Here is a 23,509-nt window from a genome sequence, read left to right as displayed (position 1 = left end):
GCTCTGCAAAATAGAAGGGAAAAAGGTCTCTCATGGTCAGGCACACTAAGGATATTAAAAATGATTTGAGAAAAAAAGATATCTGGAGCAATGTTAACCCATTAGTTCTTGGTAATCGTTTATAATGACATAGGCATAGAAGGTTGGTTTTGCTGCATTGTTTGACTTTGGGGCAAAAAAAGAAATAAGGGGAAAGAGGACTCCTGGGGCGTCACACAGTTACACATCTTCCTCTCAAAACAGGGTCTACTAGAAGTCATGGCAAACTCCGGTGGAAAAGATATGGCCCCAGAGAGTGTGGCATCTGAATCCTGTCACACTTGCCAATGTGGTAAGATTCAGTGGTTGTTAGGCTGCGCTTGCCAGCGCCTCTCTTTGTTGGTAATTTGTCTGCTTCTTTTGTGTCCAAATGATTGGTATTCAGTGCTGCTTACCACTGGGGAAGGCTAACAACCTGGGCCATATAGTAAAGAGTTTGTAAGAAGATTCCCTGTCATCATGTGGTTTATGTATTGTTCAAATCTGTGGGGGTCATTCCGAGTATGGAGGTAACCATGCCGCTATTAGCGGCATGGCTACCCCATACCGGGTACTAAGTCCAGGTTCCCTGAATGGGGAAATACCGGGCCATTCCGACCTTGGAGGGCCCGGTATTTCCCCATTCAGGATACCCAGACCCTGTGCATCCTCATTCCCATTTGAGCCCCCATAGGGCTCAATGGTAATGGGGAGGATGCTAACAACGGGCCCGTTAAAAATGGGCCCGTTATTAGCATCCTGGTCTGCTCGTCGGACCCGCTAAGGACGTCTGTGAGTGGGATCCCGCGAGCAGACTCGTAATGGGGCGGTAAGGGGTTGACGGCTCTAGCACCTTTACCGGCGCCGTTAACCCCTTACCACCAGGGTCGTAATGACCTCCTATGTGCGAATTCTGTTTCATTACATCACAATTTGCAGTGGGTTGGTAACTTTCTAACTCTAACATCCTGGCATGTTGGTTTAGTGTGCTGCCAACTCGTATGGCCTAAATTTTTCGCATATTGGGCTTTTTCAAGGTGGTTTGTAAATGATAAATCTTCCAGTCCTTCATCGGTTAGATCTGGTGCATTCTTGATGTTTCCATCCTTGTTGTTTTTAGTCTAGCCAAAGTTTCACAGCCTTGTATACTTCAATATTTGCGTGTTCTTGTATTCCTTTGTGCTAACATTGTTAATATCCTGCAGGGCTCTGCCTCATTACCGACACAGAGCGTCTTCCAGAATGCAGCACAGATCAGACAGGGATTTTAACCTCTGACTTTAAGGCTAATATAGAATCGAAGCAGAGCGTTGCAGGATGTTAACAACGTTGCTAACCCACTGCAATTTGTGATGTAATGAAACAGAATTTGCATATAAATTTGAACAATACATAAACCGCATGACGTGGATTATTAACGAGTTGCGCTAATAACAGGAGAATCTTCTTACAAACACTAGTCAATGTGCTCAGCAGATGGCAGAAGGAGCACAGAATAATAATTTCTGTGATAAAACCACAGCCAGCCCCCAAATTAAGGGAGCCCTGATCAACGCCAGATCGTTAGTAGCTCATGCAACAGAAATTGCCAATTTGATCCTCAAAGAAGACTTCGACTTCCTTGCCATTACTGAGACCTGGCTACATCCAGCAGCAGGTCCTATGCTTAAGCTTGAAGTCCCAGATAATTACTCCATCCTGAGGCAAGATCGACCCAACTCCAGAGGGGGTGTCGCTATTATCAACAAATGTAGTCTCACCATGAGATTAGCAACAACTACCAACGTCCTCTCTTGCGAAATACTATCAGTTATAGTCACTCTCACCAATTCCCAAACTCTCAATATCCACCTGATCTACCGCCCGCCAGGCCCGATAGGCACTTTTGATGAGGACATTAACGCTATTTTATCTAGCAACCTTAAAATCTCCACTCAAGTACTCACCCTGGGGGACTTTAATATGGGCTACAATGACCCGGAAGACCAAATCGCCAGCACTATAGCCAATACCTTCTCCGAATTAGGTTTTGCCCAAAGAAGCATGGCACCCACACATGCTAAAGGCAGAATACTTGATTGGGTGGCCGAATACAACTGTCTAGCGAACATCACCAACATCTCACCATTAGCCTGGACTGACCACCACCTGGTATTATTCATACCCTCCACCATCCGACCCCCACTCGCCGATTATTAGGGCCCCCCCACACTCACAAGAAACAAGAAGAGTATTACAGTCGAGAGACTCATCCCGAACTTACTCCCCACACTCAACATACTTCCTGATAACTCAGATCCAGAAACTTTGGTTGAAGAATATAATAAAATCATGGCCACCTCACTGAACCTAATTGCCCCCCTCAAACTCAGACCAAGCAAATCCAAAACACATCTAAACAAATGGTACACACCATTCCTCAGAAACTTAAGGCAGCAAAAAAGAAACTGCGAGGCCACCTGGAAAAAATTCCCCTCAGCAGCGAATAAACTAAAATTTTCTAAACTAGCCACCCTCTACAAAAAAGAAATCTACCAGGCTAAATGAACTTCCTTTGACTCCCGCATATCCCAAGCAAAATCAAACATGAAGGAACTATTCTCCATCCTTAAAGAAGTAGAAGCCCCCATAGTTCCACCAGATACCAGTACCAAAGATAAAAACTGGTGCTCAGAAATCCAAAACTCCCTAGCTAACAAGATTGCTACCCTACAAAACAAAATCTCCCGTAAAAAAGCCTCCTTAAATGATCCTCTCCCTCTTCAAAACTACCACAGAAGCCTACTCTAAGAGAATTCACTAGTTTCAATTTCTCCAAAGTCACCACACTTGAAGTAGAAAAAATCATCCTGTCACTGAAACCCTCCAACTGTCAGGGAGATCTGTGCCCGGCACAGCTTATTCAAGATGCCGCCCGCGACCTCTCCCCCTTCATCACAAAACTAATTAATGCCTCCTTCTCCACTGGTTCTATCCCCACTAATCTAAAACAATCCTGGGTACTCCCACTACTAAAAAAACCCACACTTGACCCAGCCACGCCCACAAATTACAGTCCCATAACGACCGTACCATTCCTTCTAAAAATCCTGGACAAGGTCGCCTACGTACAAATACAGAAGTACCTGGAAGAACATCACCTTTTAGGAGCTAGACAATCAGGCTTCCGTCCACAACACGGGACTGAAACTGCTCTCATCAACCTGAAAGCACAGAACGATATGCTCAGAGACAATGGCCAAGACGCCCTATTCCTCCTCCTTGACTTCTCTGCAGCTTTCGACTTGGTCGATCACTCTGTCCTATCCACACACCTCTACACATCAGCTCACTTCTCTGTTGAGGGAATCACTTGGATTAGATCATTCCTTAACGGCAGAACCATGAGGGTCTTCTCACCCACAGCGGCAGCAGACCCCATACCTATCACTTGTAGCGTGCCACAGGGCTCCTGTGTCTCCCCCATATTGTACAATATATTTACCAAGCCCCTTTTTCAATGATTTGGATCATCTCTGTATCACCTACACCAACTACGCAGATGGTACCCAGGTCCTCCTTCCGCTTTCTGGAGATTATGGGAAGGATTTGGCCTTGCTAAATAGAGTGTACATCATCATCCAGGCATGGATGGCTACACATGGACTATGCCTGAATGATGATAAAACTGAACTCATCATCCGAGGTACTACCACCAGTTTAAAGAACGTTGGCCCTGCCTACTGCTCTTTCCTGATTGATGGCAACAACATCAAAGTAGGCCAAGAGGTCAAAACACTAGGCTTTTACCTGGACTCCAATTTCTCCTTCAACAGAAAGGTGAGCTCCATAGCATCCTCCATGGCATACATGTGTAAATTGATCCGTGCAGCCAAACCATTTCTGCCCGACACTAGCTGCCTTACCCTCGCTAGAGCCCTCATACTGTCCCGTCTGGACTATTGTAACGCCCTCTATCTACGATCCTCTAAAGCCACCACTAGCAAACTACAAACTCTTCAGAACAACGCTCTTAGAGCGGCTTTGGGCATCTCCAGAAGAGAGCATATCACAGGATATAGCCAAATCGGCTTTCCATCAACGATAAAATTCTCTTAAAAACAGCGTCACTCACTCATAAATCCCTCAATAACGCTGCCCCGATCTATTTGATCGACAGATTCCATAGACAGTCCTCCCTGAAACCCACAAGAACAGCCTACAAAGACTGCCTTTCTGTCCCCAACTTCAAACGTTCCACAATAGGGGGTAACATCTTCCCTGTGAAAGCAGCTAAATTGTGGAACTCCTTACCGCCAACTCTCAGAATGGACTTGCCCTATCAAATCTTTTTTTGGCCGAAAACGTAGGCCTTCAAACACACACAGGTGCCAAGTCTGTCACACTTGTGCCACTTGCACACAGTGTAACCACGTGTGCCTACTTGTATATATGTATATAATCTTTGCATACCTTCATTGTGTCTATGTATATATTATGGCTGTTGTAACTAAGCTTCGCAAATTCATGGAAAGGCTGCGCCCTGATACCTGAGGGTATGCTCGCGCATTACAAATAATAAAACAAGCAAACAAACAATTTGATATGTATATCTTATGTTGACTACTACTGTGCATTGTTAGCACCAGAGAGGCGGTATCCAGGCTCTCACATGGCTCTGCAAGAAAGTTGACGGGGTGGGTTAGTGAGGATAGAGTGATAGAATAGGTCCAGAAACAAGAGAAACTGTGTGTGGTGGGTTGCAGATGGGTTGATTGTGCGAACTGGCATGTATCGGCAAGGGTGAGGCCCAATGCTTGGGTTGTTTGTTGTATGTGAATGTCTGTTATGTTGGATGCATGTTTGTGTTGTAGTTTTTGCACACTGGCATGTTGTATCCGTAAGGGCATGATCCAGTGCCTGCGATTGTTTGTTGTATGCAAGTGTTACTTATGTTGAGTGTGTGTTTGTGTGTAGGTTGGCTAGCCCATAGGGCATGTATAGTACTTGGGAGGTGTGTTGGATGGGAGCAGGAGCAGGGTGGTTAGTACATTGGGTACTCTCAAAGTTCTTCTAGGAGTTTAATCGTCACAATTCTATCTATGGGGACGCATGGTTAATCTTCACAAATATATCTAAATGTGACGCATGGCTAATCTTTACAATTCTATCTAGAGATACGCAAGGCTAATATTCACAATTCTATCTCAGTGTGACGCATGGTTAATCTTCACAATTCTATCTAAGGGTGACGAATGGCTAATCTTCACAATTCTATCTAGAGATACGCAAGGCTAATATTCACAATTCTATCTCAGTGTGACGCATGGCTAATCTTCACAATTCTATCTAAATATGAGCAAGGCTAATCTTGACAGTTATATCTAGTGTTACGCATGGCTGATCTTCATAACTCTATCTAATGTGATGCATGGCTATTTTTCCCAATACATATATTGTAACACATTTCCTGCCCCACTACACATCTAAATGCAATACATTTCCTGCACCCAAAGTACATCTGAATGCAACACAATTCCTTTCTCGCAAATAATGCATCGAAATCCAACACAACGTCTGCAAACATCTAGGAGAAACACATTTCCATCTGCAATTCAGTACAATGTCTAAATATGAAGCGCAGCACAATGGCTGAATATGGAGGGTAGCACAATTCAATACAATGGCTAAGACAACGGCTAACTATGTAGTGCAGCACAGTTCATAATAGTGGTAGTGTAGGAGAGGCCGGGTTTTCTGTAGTACAGCAATGGCTATGCTCCCCACCTGATCACCTTACGATGGCTAATTATGGGCGCTGCAGTGTTCAACACAGTGGCCTAACCACAGGGTTCAGCACAATTTAACACAGTGGCGCAGTGCGGTTCAACACAGTGGCTAGCTATAGGGCGCAGAAGAGTTCAACTTAAGTTAATTATGGGGCATGACACAGTTCAGCACAAGCTAGCTATGGAGCAAAACACAGTGGCTAACTATAGGGCCCAGCACAGTTCAACACAAGCTAACTATGGGGCGAAACGCAGTGGCTAACAAGGCGCAGCGCAGATCAGCCCAGTGGCTAACTATAAGACGCTGCACAGTTCAATGTATTGGCAAACTATAGCGCTCAGCAGAGTTCAACATAGTGGCTGGCTATAGGGTGTAGCACAGTTCAACACAATTGGTAACTACAGGGTGCAGTACAGTAAAACATGAGTGGACTATGGGGTGGAATACAATATCTAAATATATAGGGCACAGGAACATTCAACACAGCAGCTAGCTAAGGGGTGTAGCATAGTTTGACACTGTGACTAACTAACTATAGAATGCAGCCCCCTTCAGCACAATGTCCAACTATAGGGCACAGCAAGGTTTAACACAGAAGCCCAATTATGACTTCAGGAGTGCGTGGTCCACCATCCCTCCCTCCCTTGCCGGCTGCATTGTTGAAAGGGAGATCGTTCTGGGCTGTTTCAGAGCCTCCCAGCAGATAGGTGCATTTATTTAGACCAACTGCACCACCTGGTTAATTTTCTGCAAAATTGGAAATCTTTAAAAACGAGCCGCATTAATGATTTGAACTATCACCAGCGTGCTTTTCTGGCTACTCCTTCTCTGCTTACAGGTTACTTTCTTGCAGCATTTACTTGATCTGTTGTTTGCTGCCTGCATTTTGTTTCATGGATGGAGCCATGCAGCAACTGAAAGATGGCCGCTGCCTTATTGTTGTGCTCTTTGAAGATTTAATGTGCAATCTGTGTACATCCTGCCTTCCAATTGGTTGTAGGAGTGTTTTTCTATCCAACAGGGGACCGGCAGGCTTTGGCCGCCCCCTCACCAAGGCCCAATCCTAAGGCCCATGTCTGCTCGCTGTCCGCTTCAGGTACACTTCCCACCCCCTCGTGGTCACCTGTGATGCTGGTGTGTGCCCCCACACCCGCTGGTTGCCTGTGATGCTGGTGTGTGCCCCCTCAGCCCCCCATGGTCACCTGTGATGCTGGTGTGTGCCCCCACCCCCCTCTGGTTGCCTGTGATGCTGGTGTGTGCCCTGGACCCCCCTGGTCACCTGTGATGCTGGTGTGTGCCCCCCATTCCCTGGTCACCTGTGATGCTGGTATGTGCCCCCCAGCCTTCCCCCCGGTTGCCTGTGATGCTGGTGTGTGCCCCCCAAACCCCATGGTCGCCTGTGATTCTAGTGTGTGCCCCCACCCCCCTTCTGGCCCCTTGATGTCCTCCCCCTGTCCTCCCTGATTTCCTCTCCCCCTCCCCTTCTCCCATTCTTCTAAGCCTGATAGTGCCAGTCTAATTGACTTTGTCACTTGTATGTTGTTGCCGCCCTGCAACATGGTGTTAGGCTCATATATCTACCGCCTAATTGACTTTTGCATTTGTATGCTGCTGCCGCCCTGCAGCATGGGTTAGGCACCATATATCTGCCGCCTAATTGACTCTTGCTTTTGTATGCTGCTGCCACCCTGCAACATGAGGTTAGGCACCATGTATCTGTTGCCAAAATGACTTTTGCATGTGTATGCTGCTGCCGCCTTGCAACATGGGTTAGGCACCATGTATCTGCCGCCTAATTGACTCTTGCTTTTGTATGCTGCTTCCGCCCTGCAATATGGGGTTAGGCACCATGTATCTGCCACCTAATTGACTTTTGTTTTTGTATGCTGCTGCTGCCCTGCAACATGGGGTTAGGCACCATGTATCTGCTGCCAAAATGACTTTTGCATTTGTATGCTGCTGCCACCCTACAACATGGGTTAGGCACCATGTACCTGCCACCTAATTGACTCTTGCATTCGTATGCTGCTGCTGCCCTGCAACATGGGGTTAGGCACCATGTATCTGCCACCTAATTGACTTTTGCTTTTGTATGCTGCTGCCGCCCTGCAACACGGGGTTAGGCTCCATGTATCTGCCGGCTAATTGACTCTTGCATTTGCATGCTGTTGCCGCCCCGCAACATGGGGTTAGGCACCATTTATCTTCCGCCTAATTGACTTTTGCATGTTGCTGCCACCCTGCAACATGGGGTTAGGCACCATGTATCTACTGCCTAATTGACTATTGCATTTGTATGCTGCTGCCGCCCTATAACATGGGGTTAGGCACCATGTATTTGCCACCTAATTGACTTTTTCTTTTGTATGCTGTTGCCGCCCTGCAACATGGGGTTAGGCACCATGTATCTGCTGCCAAAATGACTTTTGCATTTGTATGCTGCTGCCGCCTTGCAACATGGTGTTAGTCACCATGTATCTGCCACCTAATTGACTTTTGCTTTTGTATGCTGCTGCCGCCTTGCAACATGGGATTAGTCACCATGTATCTGCCACCTAATTGACTTTTGCTTTTGTATGCTGCTGCCGCCATGCAAAAGGGGCTTAGGCACCATATATCTACCACCTAATTGACTCTTGCATATGTATTCTGCTGCCGCCCTGCAACATGGGGTTAGGCATCATGTATCTGCCACCTAATTGACATTTGTTTTTGTATGCTGCTGCCGCCCTGCAACATGTGGATAGGCACCATGCATCTGCCACCTAATAGACTTTTGCATTTGTATGGTGCTTCCGCCCTGCAATATGGGGTTAGGCATCATGTATCTGCCACCTAATTGACATTTGTTTTTGTATGCTGCTGCCGCCCTGCAACATGAGGTTAGGCACCATGTATCTGCTGCCAAAATGACTTTTGCATTTGTATGGTGCTTCCGCCCTGCAATATGGGGTTAGGCATCATGTATCTGCCACCTAATTGACATTTGTTTTTGTATGCTGCTGCCGCCCTGCAACATGGGGTTAGGCACCATGCATCTGCCACCTAATAGACTTTTGCATTTGTATGGTGCTTCCGCCCTGCAATATGGGGTTAGGCACCATGTATCTGCTGCCAAAATGACTTTTGCATTTGTATGCTGCTGCCGCCCTACAACATGGGTTAGGCACCATGTATATGCCGCCTAATTTACTCATGCATTTGTATGCTGCTGCTGCCCTGCAACATGGGGTTAGGAACCATGTATCTGCCGGCTAATTGACTCTTGCATTTGTATGCTGCTTCCGCCCCGCAACATGGGGTTAGGCACCATTTATCTTCCACCTAATTGACTTTTGCTTTTGTATGCTGCTGCCACCCTGCAACATGGGGTTAGGCACCATGTATCTACTGCCTAATTGACTATTGCGTTTGTATGCTTCTGCCGCCCTGTAACATGGGGTTAAGCACCATGTATCTGCCACCTAATTGACTTTTGCTTTTGTATGCTGCTGCTGCCCTGCAACATAGGGTTAGGCACCATGTATCTGCTGCCAAAGTGACTTTTGCATTTGTATGCTGCTGCCGCCTTGCAACATGGGGTTAGTCACCATGTATCTGCCACCTAATTGACTTTTGCTTTTGTATGCTGCTGCCGCCATGCAAGAGGGGTTTAGGCACCATATATCTACCACCTAATTGACTCTTGCATATTTATTCTGCTGCCGCCCTGCAACATGGGGTTAGGTATCATGTATCTGCCACCTAATTGACTTTTGCATTTGTATGCTGCTGCTGCCCTGCAATATGGGGATAGGCACCATGCATCTGCCACCTAATAGACTTTTGCATTTGTATGCTGCTGCGCCCTGCAACATGGGGTTAGGTATCATGTATCTGCCACCTAATTGACTTTTGCATTTGTATGCTGCTGCCGCCCTGCAACATGAGGTTTGGTATCATGTATCTGCCACCTAATTGACTTTTGCATTTGTATGCTGCTGCCGCCCTGCAACATGAGGTTTGGTATCATGTATCTGCCACCTAATTGACTTTTGCATTTTTATGCTGTTGCCGCCATGCAACATGGGGTTAGGCACCATGTATCTGTGCATCTGAACTCTTTTCTGCACTTTGCGTGTGATGTATTACTTCTGTACGTTCCTCGTTGCTGTAATCAACTTTTGTGCTTCCTTCCTTTCTTCCTTTGTGTAACCTGAAGCACTGCAACCAATCTCTTAAGTATAAGCGCCTAGATACCTCTGGGTTTTGTGTGTGATATAAATAAATAAATCAATAAATAAATACATTTGAGGTGCAGCACCATTCAATACATCGGCTATCTATAGGGTGCAGCACAGGTCAGCACAAACTAACTATGGGGCTAAATACAGTGGCTAGCTATAGGGTGCAGCACAGTTCAACACAAGCTAACTATGGGGCAAAACACAGTGGGCCTCATTACGACCCAGGCAGTAAGGGGTTTACGCCAGCGTTAACAGCGCCGACCCTTACCGCCTGAGTACGAGGTCCCTTAGCGCCATGGTGGATTTAACACCTGCTTTTAGCAGGTGTTAAAATCCATGGCGCTAAGGGACCATGGAGTTAATTACGCCACCGTAATTTACGGTGGCGTAATTAACGCCTTCCCCACTCCCATTATGCCCTATGGGGCAAAAATGGGAATGGGGAAGGGTAAATGGGGATTGGGGACTTACCGCCCCGCCAAGGTCGGAATGGGGCGGTAAGTCCGCCAACCACCATGGCGGAATTGCAACCTTAGCGGCATGGACCATGGTGCTAATAGCACCATGGTTCTCCGCCAAGGTCGTAATGAGGGCCAGTGTAACTATAGGGTGTGGAAGGACCAGTGGAGACCCAACTGTAATAAGTGTTGGCTGTTAAATGGAAACACCTAGATTTAACTTTGGTGCAACAATAGAAAACCACCTATAATCAACTTTGGCCGAGCAATGGGAAAACACTCAGATTCAACTTTGGCAGAGCACTGGAAGCACCACCTAGAATCAACTTTGGCAGGGCAGTGGAGAAATACTCTGCTTCAACTCTGGCAGAGCAATGGAAAATCGTTCACACATTAAACTTTGGCAGAGCAACAAAGAAACACTCAGATTCAACTTTGACAGAGCAATGGAAAAACACTCACATTCAAACTTGGCAGAGCAATGGAAAAACACCTAGAGTTAACTTTCAATTTTGAAGGTCAGTGAATACCAGTTATGTAAATAGACTAGGTGCATGTAGGTGTAAGATATTAGATAGTAAGAGTGGTGGGTTTTTACTGGAGTACAGTAATGGCTGCACTCCCCACCCGCACCACACTTACCCTATCAGTTGCTGTGGGTAGTCTGTGTCTGGTGTCCCAGGCAAACACGGGCAAACGCAGAGTGGAGCTGCTCCTGGCCTCTGGCCATTTGCCAATGGCTGCCTGGGCAAGGCTGGACCTTGGAGGGCCTCTGAAATGCAGCTGTTCCAGTCATGTGGTTCGACACGGATCAATGAGAACCAAATGGGTGGACAGAGGGGGAGTGAGGTAGGAGGGTCAGAGAAAGGTGGACGAGAGAACATAGAGGAAAAAGGGAGAAATGGGCGCCACAACAGAAGCTAAGAGACACCTGACTGCCTAAGCCAAACGCTAAGGGGTTGAGTGTGGAAAGGAGAAAGCAAGAAACAAGTAAACAAGTAAAATACAAAGACAGGGCACTCTAGGTTCAGATCAGCTAAAAAAAACGGATTGGAAATAAACGGAGAACACAAAATAAACCCCTCAGAAAACCACCAACCAGCCCAATAAACGGATTTAAAATCTCACACAAGTCACTCCAAATGTCCCCAAGCCACACCAAAAAACGGATTGCAAATTAAAGTAAAACACTCGCACCACACCTGCCAGGTCTTAGGACTGCTTACCAAGTGGTTCTAGTGCTGGATGGCTACAGAGTACAGTCAGGAAAGGTGGAGGAAGCAGGGAGAGCTGGCCACCAGTACAGAAGCTATTAGACACCTGACAGACTAAGCCAATTGCTGAGAGCTTGGGTGGGGAAAGGAAAAAGCCTGAGAAAAACAAAAGACTACAACACAAAGACATGGCACTTTAGGTGAAGACCAGCCCAAAAAAGTGGAATAGAAAACTCACACAAGTCACTCCAAAGGTCCCCAAACCAAGCCAGAAAACGGAATGCAAATTAAAGTGAAACACCCAGAAAGCACCAGCCAGGCCCTACAACTGCTTACCAAGTGGTCTAGTGCAAGATGGCTACGGATTACAGTCAGGAGAGGCAGAGGAAGCAGGAAGAAAAAAACAGCAATGGTACAATAACCATTCAAATCAGCGTACATCAAACCCCTCCTAAAAGATGAGATGGGAAATACAGAAGACCCTACTAACTACAGACCTCTATCAAATCTACCACACCAGCAAAAACCTTACAGAACCATGTCTACAAATAACTACTCAATCATGCAGAAAGCAACTGAATACTTGACCAATCCAAGTAAGCTTCAGACCCATGAGAGGAACTGAATCAGCACTACTTCCTTTATGGGGGGACCAAAAAATAAACATAGACAGCAGCACCCAATTGGCTTTAACACTATTAGACCCATCAGCCTCCTTGGACGCAATCAGACATACAACGCTAACAAAGAGACTGGAGTAATGCTGCGTTGAACGTTCCACACTACAATGGCTGATATGTTTCCTCACCAACCGAACCAAAAGAACATACCTACCACCATTTATATTAAACACTAAAAATATCACCTGGGGTGTGTCACAAAGATCAAGCTTCTTGCCGCTTCTATTCAACATCTACACATTCCCCCTAATGAAACTCATTCAAACCCATGAACTGACAGCCTATAACTACACAGACGCCCAACTCATTTTCAAGATACCTTCTGACAGAGACACTGACAACATACGACCCGGGACAACAAAAATCGTCCCGGGAGGATAGCTCAGTGGCAACGTGCTCGCCTTGGAAGCAAGACGACACAAATCAACACAGGTTCGATCCCCGGGTCCGCACTTAGAAACCTCTGGGTATTTAAGCATGTTATAAATATGCAACTAAGACAACAACAACAATAAAAATTCTGTAACAGCGCCTCAATGCCCCCGGGCTGTGTGAGCCCTTTAAAAATGCGAATACTGAACAAATGCCTCACCGACAAACACCTGGATAACCAAAAATAACCTCAAGCTAAATCCAGGAAAAATTGAAATAACGATCTCCCAACCAGAAGACAATATAACCTAAGCATACCTGGCCTACCACCGAGCATGGGAACCCAACTGGAGACATCGACCGCGATCTAGGAATTCTCATGGACAACTGCCTCTTTGGAACCACAAGTCAGCACAATAGCAAATAAATCTTTCTCCCTCGTGCAATTAATAAGCGGGATCGACCCTTACTTTAATTTCCCACAGAACACTTTCAATACTCTCCTTGGCATTATCAAGAATTGACTTCGCAAATAATCCATCTTGGAATGCCAGAACGCCTCACAAAAAAACAATGCATCTAAAACATTGCAGCAAGACTACTGCTGAGCCTAAATAGAAGAGACAACATCACACCGGTCCTGAGAAGTCTACGCTGGCTGCCAGTAAAGAAATGCATTAACTTCAAAGCCCTCTGCATTGCCCATAAATCAATACATGGGCAAGGAGCCAAATACCTCGTAGCTAAATCACCCGTTACCAATCAGCAAGAGAATTAAGATTGAGCAAAGACCTTTACATAGCACATATTTACATACATTATTATTACCCAATCCAAATTGGTACTCGCTTGATCAACCTCAGAAGGATAAAAGGCGGAGTTGATCTTGCTGGGATTTGAACCTGTGAACACAGATCAAACACATATCACAGCAATGAGTGCTTAACCCATTGAGCAATCTTACGGCTCAGAATGAGCAAGAGAATGAGGAGATGTTGCACGGAGTGGGGAGACAGGCAACGGAAGAGAAGGAGGATTAAATGCCATCAAAAGTAGAAAGAGACATTGCCTCAGGGAAAACAGTATAAAATGAAAACCTAATAACAAAAGGTTAATCCTGATTAGACCCAAAGTTATTCTAGAAAGTATCGAATGGTAAACCTAAACCATGTGTTTTGTTTATTTTTATTTTCAAAGAAAACTCAAAGACAAGTAGAGTTATTATACATTCATTGCCTATCTCTCAAAAATAATTGATTTTGACAAATGCAAACACCCGTGTGTGTTGTGCATCCTTTTCTAAATAGCAATTAGAAATGCCCATGCATATTGTGCTTACCACGGCCGGCCAGAGAGTCCAAATAGGGAACGGGGGCCACCACCAGGGCTAGTCAAATAAATGTCCAAGTCTATCCAGTACTCCAGGCTACAGGACTCCAATGCTCTGAATCCTAGTCCGGATTCTTCCACGCCCCTCAGATGCTCCTCCTCCGGAGCGAGACCAACAGAGGAGGGGCCAGACCTCATGCTCGCTCTTTGCTGCCCGTTCGGCACTCACCAGTCACTCTTCGTATGATCCTCCTCCACTGACACTGTGACCTTGAGCTCTGGCAGAGGTCGGGCAGAGCATAGCTTATCTCGGAAAAGGTAAAAAAAAAAAAGACTGATTTGATGGAAAAGCCATGTAGCACGAGGAGAGAATAGAGATGCTCAGGGGATAGCGTTTTATTTATTTATTTACTGCAATTATAATGCACTAAAAACCGCTCAGATATCACAGGGCGCAATATCTCAAAAGTAGGGGGCACCAGCATTTGTGCAGGGGGTACATTCTTATGAATGGGGTAATCAATTCTGCATGAGAGCTCATTCGGCCCAAATATGGGATCCCTCAGCTGGGAAGAGGGAAGTCTAGGAAGGGGACATCCTTTATGCCTTTAAGGTAATATTATGAGAGGGTATAAAGCTGAGGAATTAGGAAAGTAAGCGATTTAGATATATCGAAGTTCATTACCTCTTCCCAGATTGGAAATGATGGACTGAGCTACCTCAATGTTTCCAGATCAGAAAGGGGTGCTGGAATCCATGGTTTCACTGTCAGACTGTGACGCCGGAGATCCAGGTGCACAATGATTGGTTTGCGCACACCGGTGCGAGGAGAATGGTTTACTCTGCTGCAAGTTTTGCTCCCTCTGGAAACTTCAGCGATAGATGCTTTTTTTTTTAGGTCTCTGAAATATTTGAAAAAAGTATGTTTCAAAATGCTGGGACCTCACGCAATATCTAGGACAATAGAAACAAAATCCCAAGCATTAATGATTGTTCCGAAATCCAAACAATCCTGCCTTTCAGTGACTAGAGAACCCCTAGAATGTACTCTCCTTTGTGAAACATGAAGGACATCCCTTGACCATTAGGTGTGGCTTGCTGACTCGAGAACATTGGAAAAGAAAAGTCGCCAAATAATTCCACTCTTTCCCTAAATTCAATAAAGATGCTTTGTTGCTCTGTGGGGCCTGGAAAATCTGATGAGAGGTTGAGCCCAATGCTCTCCGTAATTCATGATAACATTTTAGCAGCACCAATAAATATTGCTAGAACTGGAGTATGAAACTCCCACTATTGTACTTGGTGAGTGGAATAAGGCTGGGGTTTTGATCTACCCGGAGTAATAGGTCTGCTTAATCCTAGGGGAGCAGGTGTGTGCTACATGCAGGGGCGTTGCTAGGGGGGGCTAAGGGGGCTATAGCCCCTGATCTTTTGGTTGTAGCCCCCGATAGAATCTCAGGAGCTACAGCCAAAAGACTAGCTAGCCCCCAGTCCCAACAATACCGACATCAGCTTAGCCCCGGGTCTTTTCCAGAACTAGTAACTCCCCTGGCTACATGAGTCTTGGAAGGTTGCACTGACCTCCGATCTTTACAGTGAAAAGAGAAGATCTCCTCATTGAGAGAATAGGGGAGCAAATCATCTACAAATGTTCATCATATGCTCTTGTTTGGAAGTATTGTACTCCAGTGTGGTGGTCAGTTTTTAACATTTCTCAGATGGAATTTGAAGGCTTCTCCTCTTGGATTACATCCGGAGATCAAAAGGTGGGCTGATTTTGTGGGGCCGATCAGCACATGCCTTTTTCCTTGATCTGTTTGTCAAGACTCTTGACAGTGAAGAATTGGATTAATAAAGATCCACTTCAGCTTTATAGACCTGGTCCAAGAGCCATATGGACTCTGAAGAACAATTTAAAGCCCTGCGGACCTCAAGGATGTTACAGGCCCATAACAGCACATATGGCGCAAGAGTCAAGACTATCAAGCTATTCTAACCAGTGACACTCTCTCATTAGGAAGAAAAACAGAGTTGAAAGGGCATGAATGATGGGTGCAAGTATTGCCTTTGTAGGCATATATAATAAGTGTGTTAGCCGTCTCCACTTCCAGAGAATTTAGCGCAGCAATGAGAGATGAAAATGCTGCCCAGTTAAAAACCACAATGTTCATGAAGAGACTCAAAGATTTAAAACGATATGCACAAGTGTAGACAATGGTATGAGGAAGGGGCAATGAGGGAGACCATAAACCTAGAACGGCACACCTTTCCTTTGATGACTCCACTTTTGGCAATTACATCAACATGGGTATGCTAAGCCTGTTGATAGTATTTGAATCAACCTGGGCAGTGATGAGGAATAGACTATGGGTACCTTGTCATGGGTCTGTTGACAATGTAAAAATCTGCCTGGGCGGTTGCGGGGAAATGGCTGTAGGTATGCTTTGCAGCAGTGTTACCCTTGAAATGAGGCTTTCTGAAAAGCCTGCCGGTTATACTAGTTCTGTAGATGTCACACATTGTCCAATTGGAACGATTTATCAACATTCAATGGGTTACAATGAATATTTGCACCCGGGGAAGGATACTCAGCCTATCAGGTAACTGGAACTGTGGCCATGAACATACCGCCCACTGTTTCCTGTTTCCAGCCACCCGGGTAGTGCCATATTGAGTGTGGGGATGCAGCATGCAACCTCTCCTTGTTGCCTCCCCACGTCCTAACCCTCAAAACCAAACCATACCCTTTCCTCACCTCCTCTCTTCCCTCCCCACTTACGTGCTGGACCGGTGCTTTGTGCTTCGGTCCGTCGCTACTCCCGCCCATTGCTGCTGACATTGAAATGGATAAAGGACTAAGTCCCTTTTCCTACGAGTCAGACATCTTGTTTTTATTTATCTTTATGGAGATTGGGATTGTGCTATATGCATGCAATCCATCTTCTTACCAATGAACCCCGGGTGCGAATGGCTATCACCTCCTTGTTGGGGGTGGACATGGCGGTCGAGTCCCTCGTTTAACTGGGGCTTGCCTAGGCCCAGGCTGGTGTACCGTTACCAGCCATGTACGCCACGGGCGCGGGGGTGATTGCCACAAAAGGTAGGCAAAGTCAAGTTGCTACTATGAAAGAAGCGTGGCTAAATCGCGAAGCAGGGATTTGTTCTGATCAATTGTTTGGTGAAGGATGGAAGACTTTCCTGAGCACACTTCCTTTTCTTCTCTGTTTCCCCTGAGCTCAGTGCCCCATACACATTTATACTGTTCATTCCAGGAGGATAAAGGATGCAAACTGACACCACTCTATACGGGTTCCCAAGGTTGCTTTTGTCACACATTTCAGTCAATACCCAATAACCTGTTGTTAAAAGAAGGAAAATATCACTTAGATATTTTCATCATAAACTATATCCCACATCTTCCTTGTTAAGGTTGTTCACGTGTCTTAAAAATATATAAGCATTCAAAAATGACAGGCCTCATGGGGATGTGAGCTTTGGGCCTACGATTAAGCCCAACAAAAAAAAAGCTTTTCAAGATCAAACCCAAAATATGGTTGTTGATAATCTCGATGGACAGTGACGGCTGCATCTACAGAATCTGGAAGGCCCCTGTGCTTCCACCTCCATGACGAATCATTGTTCTCCTCTGCTTGCCCTGGGCCCACTTTTCTTTGCCACCCTGAGAAGATCCTTGTAGCTCAGGAGTTCGTCTTGCCTAACTACTGAAATATAAATCCAGTGACGTTGTATTACTAATATATATCATGTCGGGATGCTGCTAATGCTCACCTGACAGCATGGAAACTGTGTTCAAAGGTGAACTTGAGTATTATTTGGGATATCAAAATGATGTAGAATGCATGCTCATAAACTTTTATAGTTTATGTAATTTTCAATATTTTTACCCACTGTTAAACTATGCGCAACATTCATATGTGTTGGTGTTTTAGGTATCCATTTTAATTAGTGCTGTTTTTCGCCTTCTCAAATTGTACTTCATTAGCATCAAACCGTTCGTTTACTTTATGTTCCCCGCTCCACTGGCTCTTATTGTCGCCTCTCGTTCTTGGGATGCTTTTCTGGGAAAGGAAATGAGTGCCGTGCAGTAATTATGGCCTCTCCCAATACCCTTTGCTCCTCCCATTGTCTTCACGTGTGCATACAGCTTTAAAGCTTTGGGTGTATCTTCGTGGCATTGTGGTTTGGACTGGGCGCCCTGTCCATCTGCCATCTCGGTGCCGAGTGCTCGGTCTTGACTTTGAAGGGTGTGCGGTGCCTGCTTTAGAGTTCTGCTAGTATTCTCTGTGCGCATAACTGGGCAGGCCCCCTGTGCTCCCTAGGACCACAAGCTACTGATCCACAGAAGGATGGTCCTTGGACCATGCCTGAGGTTTCTAGGCGGTTATATTGGAATATTTTACTATGTGGTAATATACTTTGTGGTCATGAAGTTTGTTTTTTCCTCCAAAAGGGGGGGTTTCCCCAAAAACTGCCACCTTCACCCATCTATCCACCACACCCCTACCTTTCCTCGCCCCTCTCTACCACCTACCCCTCTACATATGCCTATTTTATTGCCACAAACTAAATTACCACGTAGTAAATTATTGTGATGAAATCACGGTACACAATGCTTGAATACATATTTTGGAGTTGTTATTGCCCTTATATGTGTGACTCTGTGCCTCACTGATGTCAGTCAGGGAAGATATGTCTTCCCTGAAGCAGAATCTTCTCTGGGGCTGAAACCTTTGTCTTGGACGTACAGCCGAAGGTGCATGCGGGGGTCTTGGGCACGCGTCATCTTTCCGCCACACACTAGCTGAGCTACTCACACTGTTGTCCTCTCTTTCCCATGCAGAGATCCAAAATCGCTGTGTTCGAGAAGATGTGGACCTACATGAGGTCTGCCGAGCCCTCCGTCTTTGTGAAGACCACCGAAGAGGGAATGAACCGGGTGAGGAAATCCAAGGGCAAGTACGCCTACCTGCTGGAGTCGACGATGAACGAATACATCGAGCAGAGGAAGCCCTGCGACACCATGAAGGTGGGAGGTAACTTGGATTCCAAAGGATACGGAATTGCAACCCCCAAGGGTTCACCTCTAAGGTAGGTATTTTAGACTCTTCATCACCATCTAGGGGTCCCGGCTATCGGCATCCCTAATCCCGGACAAAACGTTCCGTATCCAGCCCTTACCTGTTCATCTCGTGGGAGAACCCAACTCCAATCCTGTGGAAGGGGAGAGGACCAGGTGCAGTTTTTCAAGCTCTTGGTACATTCCGTAAAGCAGCCGTGCGTGTCAGCCTTTGTTCTTCGAAAACACAAGAAATGCTAACTGTGCCTCCGACAATCACTTTAATTTCCCAAAATGCAGTACTCTTAACAAGGCAAGGACCTATAACCCCAGTGAAAAGTAAACTCATTTAATTGCATCTACTAAGATCGGGTTTCCTGTTGCATGGCGGTGCTGCCAATGGCTGGTGCCAGGGCTTCTCTTCCCATTTGCCCTCAAGATGCCTCCTCCTTGTAGAATCCCTTTTATGATCGACCACTCAGCCGGGAGCAACTTCTTTGTAATTTTTAGAAACAATCTTGAATAGAAAAGGAAGGGTCCCAATATACAGAGAGAACGTTTGTGCACCCCCTTGGCACTTTTAAAATAGATCCTTTGTTTATGTTGTTTTCATCTGATCAGGTTCTAGCGGCGGCCATTTTCTAAAAGGCCCAGCGGCGCACTGTGGAAACAACGCTAGAGGCATGCAAGGCATAGGAATACTTGGTAAGGAGTGGCACATGTGTACACGCACGTGCATTGATCATGCCTAATATCCAAGGGTGGACTGGAAACCAAAAGAGGCCCGGGAAATTATTTTCAAAGTGGCCGCATATTACACATGAATATATTGGGAAACCCTGCACTCCTAGTGCTTTATCAACTATGACATTTAAAGGATCAGTCTAAGAGATAAGGAAATAATCTTAACTAAGTATTTCAGGTGCAGAGAGAAGAAACGCACCCTGGCATATGAGTGATATTAGGAACAACTAATGGAAGAAGTTCCCTTGTCTTAGGGAACTCGCGACCCCTGCACACTATCAATGGCTCAAAAAATAGGCCCAACGTTATAGATTAAGCTAGCCCATCCATTGGACAGCTTACACATTTTATGTCTTCAATAAATATTTGTCAAATATCAACTTTTTCTCATTTCATTGCCAATTCTTTGGTGCAAAAATGTTCAATACACACATATTACATACGTGTACACGCATATTACATATTTTCAGAAGCCCAACCCTTTTCCTATGAGACAAATTGGAAATGAAATAGGTTACCACACAAAAGAGGCCCACGGAGCAGAGGCCTAGCAGGAAATCTCCAGAGTTTCTCATAGGCCAGTCCACACCGGCTAATATCTTTGAGTGACGCTAGCCTCACCCTTGCTGTGCTTCTTGAGCCAGCCATGGCATCGCTCGAGGGGTCTGACTGTGTGGTCCCTTTTACACGTGTCTGTGTTTCAATCTGTGGTGTGGTGCTTGACAGAGTGCTGCCGCCGCAGTACGTCAGAGGTATGGGCTTTACTGAAAAGTTAGCAAGATGCTCTACAGGCGGTAATCCCAAACGCCATTTACATATGGTTTTCAAAAGATGCAGTCAGATACCACATGTAGGTTGTTCTTTTTTTTTTTTAAACTGGACTAAGTGTGTACATTCGATGAAGCAAGAGTAATTTAATTGGTTCATCGAACTACCAACTGAGACTGATAGATGCCATCATGAACCAATAATCAGTTACAGGCGAAATTGAAAGGCTCACCATAACTTTTTTTAAGGGTCTCTTTCGGAAAATGGGGTCATGCTTTGGCCGGTGCCAAGTGGTAAAACTGCCGGTGGTATATTGCCAACCACAGAACGGCTCAATAATACTTCACGGAAATACGTGGCCCGCTAGATCATCGCAGATTTATCACCGGCAGTAAAAATGTTGGTCTGTGATGAATGCATTACCACCAGGAACCCCATCACAAAAAAGGGTGGTAAATAAAACCACCAAACATAGCACTTATGAGCTGGTCTTAAAAATGTCTTAGACATTAGCAGATGCAACAATATAGTGTATTTTTGCGTTGTCAGATAATTCCCATGTAATTAGGGGCAACTGTTTTTTTGTGTTGGTATTTTGGTGAGTGAACTACCTTTGCACTGGAGGTTGACATGTGTTTGTCGTGTTTTACCATCCAATTACCGCCACTTGTACGTTTTAAATACCATCACAATTCATTGAGATATAAAACACTCTGAACAATGACTTTTGGCAGTAACTACCACCTGCGGTATTTACCACCAGCAGCTTTTCTATACTGATGGAAGTAATACAGAACACCCAGCTGCCATCATTAACCTCGCTATCGATGGTAATGTTGATGCAGTGGCAAATTATCACTGGCAGAATTTCTTCCGGACTGAGACCATACATGTCCTAAAACTCAGATGCCCGTCATTGGACCCAGTTGAAACCCTTTAAAACTGGCCAAGGGAACATTCCCAGAGTACCATTTTTAGGCGCCAAAGTGATGCTGATTTGCATATCAAGAGGACTTCTCGACATCATACAGTGCAGGAGTCAGGTGAGATCTAGTCAGTCAAATGCCTGCAGTACTTTTCATCTTATCTTCCCAAACTGCTTTTGGAAAATTGAAGGAGAGCATTGCGGTGTGCTGTTTCATTTCTTGGTTTTCTTTGTGCCACAGTCTGGATGGCGTTTGGGGGAAATCAGTGGTTCAAACCCCTATACTGTTGTCTTCATGTTGCCAATGGTTAAATAACCAGATGCACACATATCTAGCTGGAGCGCACGGGTGCTTTACTAAGGCTCAGACCCAATTAACCTCTTTGTTCCCTCGCCAGTGCCCCTTTTTGTTATTTCTGCAGGCTCTTTATGCCTGATACCTGGGGCTTTAATTGAGCGAGGGCCAGCCAGGCCACAGTCCAAGCAGAGTAAAAAAAATGATCTTAGATAGAACCCTGTCCCAACTTCCCAACCTGATTTCCCCACATGCTAAAAGTCAATGATAAAACAATGAGAGACAATACTGCTTTTGCCCAGTAGATGTCACTATGGCCTCGTGTTTAGAATCACATTATCCTTTTCCTACATTTGTAGTTCAATTATTTGTTTGGCAAAACTCTGAAGGGGAAATATAATATACAAAAAGAATTGCCTGATTTTTGGAACCGATTGATACCTCAAATAACCTATATTGATTTTATTTTTTATATTTGAATATTTTATTTGAGTCCTTTTTTACTAGCAATTCATTATATTATATATAATGCACCTTTTAAGCTAGATTTTGCTGCCTAGCAGATCAGTAATAAAAACACAACCCCTGGCTTAGGTGAATTCCCTGGCTACCTATGCTACATGTCATTCAAAGGTTCCATAGCTACTAATGATTCTAAGGCCGGCCAGACACGTCATAGCCGCTGCCCTAAATATTGTTTGGTGACTCCTTGGGGCACAGTATCAATTTCTTATCCCACTTAAAGCACTGCTGATGTCTATTCTAGGAGCGTGTTTCTCTTTTGGATCAAGTGGTGCTCCGGCCAATGATGGGGCTGAGAGCATAACACCACAAAGGCGAACAGAAAAGCAGTTCTAGAAGATTCTAAAATAGACCATGTGGTTGATCCAATGGCGTCACCTCAACATCGCAGGTGGACATGTGATAAAACTCTCAGCTGATGAGTATGTCTAGCCTTTCATAAATACATTCTAGACACCCAACAAACTATCTTGCAAGAATGATGCCTTTAATAGGCTGACAAATAGTTTTCAGGTGAGCATTCTGGAGCGGAGAGGTTCCTTCTTCAAGCTGTTACGTATTATCCAACCCAAACATATGAGCCCCAGGCAGGGCAGTCATCCGGGCCTCGCCCGTCTCATTTCACTGCATCCCTCTACAGTGTTTAGAATGAGGTGTCAGCCCTCAACCCCCGTACACTTATTCCATTATTGATGTTTTTTCTGACCTCGAAGCTTAGTCTGCCCATGTGTCGTTATCCTCTAGTGCCATTCTGCACCGGGCAGTCCTGCCCGCAGATCTCTGTAATTCGAAGTGGGTTCTTGTGTTAATTAGGTCTATCACCCTTAATGCCATTATCTCCCCACCGCCCGCTGCCCCGTTCAGCCTCACTCTATAAATATTTACATTCTAGATCCTGGCTCTGTAAAACCCAACCAGAACCATTTTAGTTGCTAGCCTCTTCATTGTCTCTGGTCTCTCCTTACCTTTCTGGATATGTGGACTCCTGAAATGGCCCTAATACTCTAGATGTGGCCACCAGACCAGGGCACAATAGCTGTGAAGTGGCCTCCAGATTTGGACACCAGAACAGAGAGTGTTATCTGTTATGCCGTTGCAAGCTCTTGAGCTTA

At 45.3% G+C, this 23,509-nt stretch overlaps 1 protein-coding gene across 4 annotated transcripts in view; it reads left to right on the top strand.

The window, feature by feature from the left end:
• The window catches only part of GRIA1 (glutamate ionotropic receptor AMPA type subunit 1), a 774,249-nt gene that overhangs the window by 705,195 nt on the left and 45,545 nt on the right, over positions 1–23,509 (top strand). For all 4 annotated transcript variants that reach the window (XM_069653990.1, XM_069653989.1, XM_069653988.1 and 1 more), the window contains exon 13: positions 18,928–19,175. In XM_069653990.1, the coding sequence (XP_069510091.1) occupies positions 18,928–19,175 (248 nt within the window). The remainder of the gene's footprint in view (positions 1–18,927; positions 19,176–23,509) is intronic.

This window comes from Ambystoma mexicanum, chromosome 3q (assembly GCF_040938575.1).
Source record: "Ambystoma mexicanum isolate Mex_15411 chromosome 3q, UKY_AmexF1_1, whole genome shotgun sequence".
NCBI classification, from domain to species: Eukaryota; Metazoa; Chordata; class Amphibia; order Caudata; family Ambystomatidae; genus Ambystoma; species Ambystoma mexicanum.
This window is presented reverse-complemented; position numbering and strand designations above follow the sequence as displayed.